General features: G+C 40.9%; 1 protein-coding gene across 1 annotated transcript in view; it reads left to right on the top strand.

Annotated features, from left to right (window-relative positions):
- MTX2 (metaxin 2) overlaps positions 1-8,943 on the top strand; it is a 19,651-nt gene extending 10,708 nt beyond the window's left edge. The window contains exons 4-9 of the mRNA XM_010014068.1: positions 2,980-3,052; positions 6,099-6,175; positions 6,864-6,956; positions 7,661-7,699; positions 8,084-8,209; positions 8,863-8,943. Of these exons, the coding sequence (XP_010012370.1) occupies positions 2,980-3,052; positions 6,099-6,175; positions 6,864-6,956; positions 7,661-7,699; positions 8,084-8,209; positions 8,863-8,943 (489 nt within the window). The remainder of the gene's footprint in view (positions 1-2,979; positions 3,053-6,098; positions 6,176-6,863; positions 6,957-7,660; positions 7,700-8,083; positions 8,210-8,862) is intronic.
- The last annotated feature ends 55 nt before the right edge of the window (positions 8,944-8,998 follow it).

Here is an 8,998-nt window from a genome sequence, read left to right as displayed (position 1 = left end):
TGCTGAGTGTAATAAAGGTTCATATTCCTTGGTCTGTGGATATTTACTGAGAAGAAGGAGGAAGAGAAAGGTCAGATTCAGATTTTTTGATGGGAACTTGGCTGAACTCTTTACACTGAAAAGATTTTATTTATAGTTCAGTCTGTATGCTGAGGACTGTTTTTGGTAGAAACCTTGTACTATGTAGGAGGCAATATATGATGCGATGTACAGTAGGCAATAATTTGCTGAAGCAACTCATGTAACTTCAGTGTGCTGTGCCGGTGTGTCTCATTTCTGACACGTTGATATGAAAAAGTAAAAATTGTGCTCTGATTCACTTCTTTTTGCATAACTGTGTCTCTGCACCTACAAGTTTTTCAGTTATTCATGTGTCACCTTAACTCCAGTGCAGTTCAGACTTCTGAACTTGCAGTGGGAATAGTACACGGCAGTTAAAAATTCATCTCTAGCTTAATGCAGAACCGCAGAGTTAATTTAGTACCTTACTGTGAAAGAAATTCATGTGGTAAGCCTAGACCAAATGCAGTTTCACACATTTTTGAGATGAAAGGATTAAGTAGTATGGTAGAATTTTGCTTCACTCCTCCTACCCAAAGATGAAATTCTTTGGAGCTGTTGTTTGATGCTGTTAGTTCCACTGCAGCACAGTGCTGTTGAGATGATGCTGTTAGCTACTGGTAAACCTTCAGAAGAATGAAGTCTTTCTACTTGTTGAATTAGAGTGTATATTTTTGGTGGGTTAGATTGTGTCCAGGAATGTCATAGGAGCATTTAATCTAAACCAAAGTTTATGCATTCTTGTCTCTTAACTATTTCTAAAGAAGTTGCATACGAAGCCCCAGTTTGGGGCTAGGTCTGCAGAGCCAGCAGGCAGAAGAAGAGATGTAGGACTGAGACAGACCAATTCCTTAAATTCCCATTTAAAAATTAGTCTTTTGGGTATTCTTACAGTTTGCATGGACTTTGAAATGCTAAGACAGAAAGAGCCTCAATTTTTGATGGACTCTGATGGACTCACAGACTTAGAATGTGTGGTGGTATCAAATCTGGCCAGTGCCTTCTATTTTCTTTAGGTGATAGTTGCACCTTTAAGCAGTAATAAACATTCTAGTTGGGGTGAAGCATACTAGAGACCAATTTATTGGTAAATAGTGCAGAACCTGCAATATTTGGCTTATGTCGACCATGACTAGTACCCTCTCTCCATATGGGTGTCTATATGTTTCTCTGTCTGCATGTATATGTAAAGTAATTGGCACTTTAAAGTTAGGCTGAGGAAATAAAAAGATGTAGAAACCCAGCTTTCTGGGGGATTTTGCAGAGCCTCCACAGTTCTGAGGTGGCCTCAGCCACCTCAGCTGTCATCAATGTCTTGTGTAGCAGCTTGTCATCCGAGTTCCTTGCTTTAAATTGGGATTTGGATTTGAGTTAGGTCATTTAAATCTGCAAGAGCCAAATATTGTAAAGCACGGTGCAGTTCTTGGATTTGGTTGGAAAAGGACCAAAGCTTTTGGCTTTTTTCTCCAGATTGGGTTGAGGTTTGAAATAAAGGACTTGGAGAGCAGGATTGAGGCGAGGGCTGTTTGGGTTATTTTTGTTTGTTCGATGGGTACTACAGAAGCCCCAGAGTTAGGAACATGGCTGATATCAGTGTTAGTTCTTGCCTTATGATCTCATTTAGTGCAGAGGTAATCAGTCTCAAGGTTAAGGTTTAGGTTACTTTGATGTCTCTGATTAGGGTCTGACCATCTAAAACTGTGCGTGAAATTTACTGCCAGGTCCTGCAATCAGAAGAGCCAGGAGGAAGCTCATGTAGAAAGTGCTGTGTTACAGCAGCATTTTTCTTCATGGTGGTAGCCTTCTTGGTTTAGACTTTTTTTGCCTCAAGCCACTGTGGATAAACAAGTATAATTTTGGAATCTGGAATTGTGACCTGTGTAATTGTAAAGAAAAGAATAATTGCTAGGACTTAGCCAAGTTGTGAGAGACTCTAGAAATTAAGAGGTTCCTTATTTGTCATGTTCTGTCCAAATTACAAGTATTTTTCTTGATATTTTGGTATTCAACAGAAATATACCAAGGATTTTGTGCTAGTGGCAGGTGCTGACAAAAATTGGTATCCTACTGAGAATGCTTTGAATCTAAGGTTGCAGTTAGAAAGAAACAGTAAATTGATCACCTCCACTCGCTCTGATTCACATAAATTAAAGATAATAAATACTTCCTCCCAAAGCAGACTTGTGCTCTGACAGTAGAGCACATAGGGCAAAACCTCTGTTAGCTGTTGCAAATATAGTCATAGAATGGTTTGGGTTGGAAGGGACCTTAAAGCTCATCTAGTTCCAACCCTCCTGCCATGGGCAGGGATACCTTCCGCTAGACCAGGTTGCTCAAAGCCCCATCCCAACCTTCCAGGAGTGGGGCATCCACAACTTCTCTGGGCAGCGTGTTCCAGTGCCTCTTCTCCCTCACAGTAAAAAGTTTTTTCCTCATGTCTAAATCTACCCTCTTCTAGTTTAAAGCTATTACCCTTTGTCCTATCATGTAATGTTGGATGGTGCTATATGTGTTTGCTGTTGCAGAACATGAACTTTGTTAGCCAGCTTTAGCCAGAAGAAATAAGTATTATGCTTTTCAGGAGGGTCAAAATATCACTTGATTTTATACCACCACAGCATCTAATTGTGTCTGTCAGATACTGTTCCTTTGCTCATCTTGAAAAAACCAGTAAAAATAGATGAAATTTCATCAGAATAATTCCACTCAATGACTGGATGAGAAACAGTGGTCTCAGGAAGTTAAAAATCCCTTGTTTTTCTTTTACCTACCCTTTTTTCTTTCTAAAAGTAGTATGCAAGGATCTATACTACCTAAGTGTGTGCTAAGAACTAGCTAAAACATAGCCAAATGTATTGAGAACACATTTGTTTGACACTAGTGTATTAATGCTTTTTAAATGCGACTCTTTGTTTCCAGGCCTTTTTGCAAATGTGCAATCTGCCAATCCGGGTGGTTTGCAGGGCAAATGCCGAGTACATGTCCCCATCTGGTAAGTGTGGCCTTCATTTAGATTACTACATTATACCACCATTTAGATACCATGGCAACTATGCCTTGTCTTGATGATAACAGTTGGTCAGTGCTACGGTGTGTGGGTTGCCTTCCCCCCTCCTCTCCAGTGCAGTTTCTCCTCTGCAAACAATTAAAACAGTCAAATGCAAAGTAGCGCTGGCACAATGTGTAACCGCGCTTGTGGATGCGGTACCTATATAGAATGCTCAGACAGTGCAAATGCCTGGTGGAAACCTCTCAAATGCCTGAGAGTGGTTGAATTCTGAAGCAGAAAGACACATGTTTCCAAAAGTGGCTTTATTCTGCATTCAGGGAATATTCCAGTAAATGCTGTTATGTTTTCCCATTGCTGGGGTGAGACAACACTACAGAAAGATGATACTTTTCTACCCTCTCTGGGAGATGATTGCCAGGATGTTGATACAGGAGAACAGGTAAAGGGTGCATAAGGGTGATAGGCAATTTTAAATCACCCTCTGATCCCTGAAACTCTGGAAGAAATCCAAACCCACCAACAAGAAATTATTAGAAAGGTGGAGAGTGACTGGTTGCCTAAAAACATCAGAGGCTGGCTTCAGAAGGTTGCCTGAAAATCAGAGACAGTTGCTGAATGCAGGGCAAAGTCTGTCAATCCTTGCCCTCTGTCCTGGATTTTTGTTGTGTGAGAGAGGTATTTATTTACCTGGTACCTGGCCTTGGCTGATGACTGTCACGTGGAAGTGCCTATCAGTATGTGTCTTCCAGCTGCATGGGTTCTGTTGCTGCTGCTGCTGTTTTGGTCAAAGCAGTGGAATTATTATTCTAAATAAAATAAACTTATAAAGTGCTATTTATAAAAAACCCAAGTTGCTTGGCAGCAGTGAAAAACTGGCAAAATATGGAGGTATGTAAATTATTTGTTAGTAAATAAAGGTAGCTTTGAAATGCTGAATCCATGCACAGAGGAGCGTCTTGTGTGCACAGAGGAGTGTCTTGCATGTGCAGAAGGACTGGTGACAGTTACATGCTCTTGTTTCTCTGCCACTTGCACTCTTGTCGACACTTGCTGGTATCTGATGTAATTTGGGTCTGAACACTTCCTTCGTCTGCTGAAAACAAGGAGCACAAGAGGGAAAATGATGCTGCTTCAAGTTTAAATGTAGGTAGAAATGTGTTCTTTTTGCCCTTATTCCCTCAGTCATTATTTGTATTCACTTGCCCCGTTTCCTTTCTTTATATTGGTCTTTTAATGATAATTCAGACAAGGTTTTAATCTGTTCCCTTCTCCCTCTCCACTACCCTACCTCACAGCAGAAGCAGGCAAAGATCTGCATCTCATCGTTTTGGGGGAAGGTTATTTATCTCACAGTCATTGTAATGACAAAACCCATTCTGAGGGATTCAAGAGTATAATACCAAGGATTGTCTTGGTGTGTGAAGCACAATCTGATTTAAAACACTGAATTCTGCAGAGGTCTGTGTTTCATTCCCCAACATGCATCGTGTGGATGCAGATGAAGCCTTTGTTGGTGTGATGCACTTCATTTATTGCCCTTAGGCTGATTGAGCCAGTGAGAAGTGAATCTCATGGTTAAGACCATGACTGAATCTGCTATTAGCATGAACAGTGTTTGAGCTAGGCCGAACAGTAAGTTGTGTTTCTGTCAAGAGTGAATGTATTGCTAATAACATATTGCGAGTCAGGCAGGTGCTGATCTTGGTCTTGGGCTGTCTGTTGAGAGCAGAGTTTGCCCACAGTGAGAGGTGGGAAGGTAAAAGGCTGCTGTGCCCCACAGCACTGTGTGCTCATTTACTGCCTTTGGGCTTGAGGATGTTTTCAGTAATACAAAACATCCAGCATTTTATGGATTATTTCAATCACATAAATAAACCTAAAAGATTTAGTCTTAAATATAAGGTTGATGTTTATCAGTTGCACTTGGATGAAGATTTGCAGGACAGGCAACCTGGTTAGGGTGGATTGGAGCAGGAGCCCTCAGCTTCACACCCTGAGAACTGGGAAAAGGGGTATGAGGCAACTTCTGTCATGCTTCCGGGCTTGCTGTGTGTAACAGGGCTCTCTCTTGTATCTCTGCTTGCCTTAAAGCTTTAGCTCAGTTCTGTATGTAGGGAAGGTTACCAGGCAGTGAAGGTGGTGTGTGCAGACTTGGGAGCCCTTTGCACTCTGCCTGACAAGTTCCATCAGTGACACAATCATTTCCCAGTCTCCTTTTGAGGATTGGCCACTTTAGCCCTGCTCCATGTTGGACCCTGAGGGCTCAGCTTCATAGTCTGAATGTTGAGCCTTACTAGGATTAAGTTTAACCCCATTTTGCTTCCATGATGATGAAGCAGCTCCTTCCCCCTCCCAGCTCCCCATATTGTGAAGCTGTGGGTCTCATACTGAGAACCTCTTCCTGGCCCCAGGACCATAGGGCTCGAAAATGCCAGCTCGCAATTGGAGAGTGAAGACTAGGGCAGCCAGTAGGAGCCAGCTGGCCCAGTTGTTGGAAATCTGAAGGACTGGAGGAGGGAGAGTCAAGACCCTGCCTTGCTGAGTGTGCATTTGCGCTTCCCCCTGCTTGCATTCCTGGGCACAGTGCCATATCTCCCGTCATCCTTTCAGCAGCCTTTTCCCCTCCAGTGGGTTAGAAGGGAGGGTGGGAACATGTGTCGTAAAACTAGCCAAAGGCTCTGTCTGCTTTCCTGGGATTTCCCAGCTGTACTTCAGAGAAACATTGAATTAAGTCTTTCCAGCAAAGCAAAATCCATTATTAAAATACAAGTCGATAGATCTCACTCAATAACTTTGAAATACACAACTGCAAGTATTGCGTGTAGAAGAGGCTTAGAGGAGGATGTTTGTTATTACAAATGTTCTCTGGATGAGCTATGTATGTTAGAGCTTTGCTTGTGCTCATTTGAAAGAAACAAAACCCTGCTGATGTTCAGGGGTACCTGCAATATTTAATTGCTTTGAAAATTGTAAATGATGTTTTACAGGTATAAAAGGCTCTTACTAAAATACATTTCTCATTTTACAGGCAAAGTACCCTTTATTCATGTGGGAAATCAAGTAGTATCTGAACTTGGGCCCATAGTCCAGTTTGTAAAAGCCAAGGTAATATTACATGGTTTTTGTCAATTAGTGAATAGCATGTTAATCCTATTTAGCATTGTGCTGATTTGGTGGTCTCTTCTGTAATGTTACTTAAAAGAAAGATATACTGGAACAGGAGTTTGTTGACGTGGAAATGTTTTTCTTTGTCATTTACTCAAATTCTGGAAGTAAATTCTATGCAGCATAGCTGCATACCAGTTCTAGTCTCTGGGACTCTTCTGTCCCTGGGTCTTGGAGCTCTTAAACCCAGAACTGGCTGGTTTAAATCCTGAAGTATCAGATACTGTCCAAATTTGCCTTTGCTTCCCCCTGCTAACCCTCCCCTATATTTTAAAAACTACTCTTATCTTCACTGAGCAGTTGGGAAAGCCGTATCACAGATGTAAGTTTGTGTTTACTTCTTGCCGCAGATGCACCCTAACCAGGAGGCTGTGTGCTCAAACTGTTTTCATCTACAACTGACGATAGGCTGTATTTCTTGCAGATTAGCTATGTTATGATAATTTCTTTTTAATTCTTAAGGATACTGTATGTAAAAATAGCATATGTAATTTGTTACTGAACTATGTAAGAGATCAGGATCTGAGCCAAAGCTCATTGACTTCAGAGGTCCTTGGGTCAGGCATTGCTAAATATTCCTATATCCTTTCTTCCGTGTGTCTTTTTTTTTTCCTCTTTTCCCCATTAGGGCCATTCTCTCAGTGATGGGTTGGATGAAGTCCAAAAAGCCGAGATGAAAGCCTACATGGAATTAGTCAATAATATGCTCTTGACAGCAGAGGTACAGCAAACCATAGGAACTCCACAGGCTTACATAAGTAACTGTAGGCAAGAAAGCTTTAGGATCTTTCCCTATATTGGAAATACTGCTTGTTCTTAGATTAGGTTGTTAACTTTTGAGGTGAAAAGAGGCAGGAATAAATTCTCTTTGCCCTATGGATTGCTTGCTGAATGAAATGTTCCTGTAGACACAAGCCAAGTGTATGATCCCCTCACCCAACTGAAGTGTGTCATGTAGCAGAAGTAATCAGCTGGAAAATGTCAGTGGTCCCTGGGAACCCACCCAACCCACAGCTGGCCAGGCATCCTGCTATCACCTTCCACAGTGTACATGCTCACATGCCTGGTGGGAAGCTGGTTTCGTGTCCATGGCCAATTAACATGATGCAGTCCCAGCATGGGAACAGTGTTAGAAATGCTGGGAACCTGCAGGTGGCTGAGGAGCTGGTAACCTGTACGCTGAGTTGCGTGCAGCTTGGATAGTGGGAATGGGCCTATGGTTCCAGTTTGGATCTGGTACTGGTAAAGTAAGGACTAAGAACTGGGCTTTTCTCTTCAAGTTTTAATTTCTTTTCTACATTCAGAGGTCTAACTAAGAGTGAAATGGAAATTTAATATAGAAAAGAAAATTCTAGTCATGAGAAATGATTGTTTCTGTATTCTCCGTTATTAAGAAGTCATAGTAAGTGTTCTTTCCGTTCCTAGCTCTATCTCCAGTGGTGTGATGATGTTACAGTAGAGGAGGTGAGTGGTTCTGCAGCATTTATCATAATTAAAATTTAATGAGAAAACACTTTTGCTCACAATTGCAAGTCCCTACTCATAAATGAAACATTGAGGTTTATACCAGTAATGATACAGTCTTTTCACTTTAATTTCGCTTGCATATACATTTTAGGGAAGTTGTGTCATTACTGGAGGTAGCCAACTGCATAATAGATAGGGGTTTTGTATACATTTCTGAAGTAATAGTTTTAAAGGGTTGTGTTCTAAATTCTGTGCAAATAATTACAGCATATCACACAGCTCCCTCTCTGATGGAAATATTTGAACATTAGCTATTTTGTACTTAGAGATATCTGTATTTTCTCGTATGATAACACAGTACCTCTCTGTTTCTAAATGAAGATTACTCACCCGAGGTATGGCTCCCCTTACCCGTGGCCTCTTAACCGCATTTTGTCGTATCAGAAGCAATGGGAGGTAAGGCGAAAGATGAAAGCCATTGGATGGGCTGGGAAGACGCTTCAACAGGTCAGTATGAAAAGTGAAGCTTATTTCTTTACTATGTTTTCTTTTTTCTTTCTTTCTTTGCCTTTTTTTTTTTTTAAAGGCTTTGGAGAGTAGCACTTTCTTGAAACAGGTGTAAAAATATATTCTGTACTTAAAACATTATCTGGAATCAGGTATTTGCCTTTAGCAGCAATAAATCTTAAATTATGTGCAACCCAGTGGGGTGGGAAGAAGGATGTTTTACCACAAGCGTACATCTCTGGTGATGTTACTTTTTTAGGCCATAGTTTGGAAATAGGTTGTAAGTTACAGCCCCCACTTCCTGTATGATATTAATAGGCACACTTTGAAGGACTGCAGCTTCCCTTGTTAGAGGTCTAAAAAAAAAAACCCTCCACAAAGCAGTTTTGAGGTGTAAGTTAGTACCTTTCATTAATGTATGTTGTAAATGTTATGGGAAGCACTTAATCAGAATTGCCTTACATCGAATGTTAGATTAAGTAACACTTAGCTCCCTGCCTACTGTATGAGTTTGACTGACTTTAACAGCTTTTGATGTTACAACATTGTCTGTTCCTTGTTCCCACCATCAGTGCAAATAGAATAAGGAGGTTATTTTTGCAGTGTTGGTATTTCCTGACAATACAGATCTTTTCTCTTTTGTGTTTTGATAGGTGCTTGAAGATGTAGATCAGTGTTGTCAGGCTCTCTCCCAGCGACTAGGAACACAACCGTATTTCTTCAATAAGCAGTAAGTTACTATTTACTGAAACATTGCATCCAGGAATGTTTCTATTATATATATAAAAA

Source organism: Nestor notabilis, unplaced genomic scaffold, assembly GCF_000696875.1.
Source record: "Nestor notabilis isolate BGI_N333 unplaced genomic scaffold, ASM69687v1 scaffold31734, whole genome shotgun sequence".
Taxonomy (NCBI): Eukaryota; Metazoa; Chordata; class Aves; order Psittaciformes; family Psittacidae; genus Nestor; species Nestor notabilis.
This window is presented reverse-complemented; position numbering and strand designations above follow the sequence as displayed.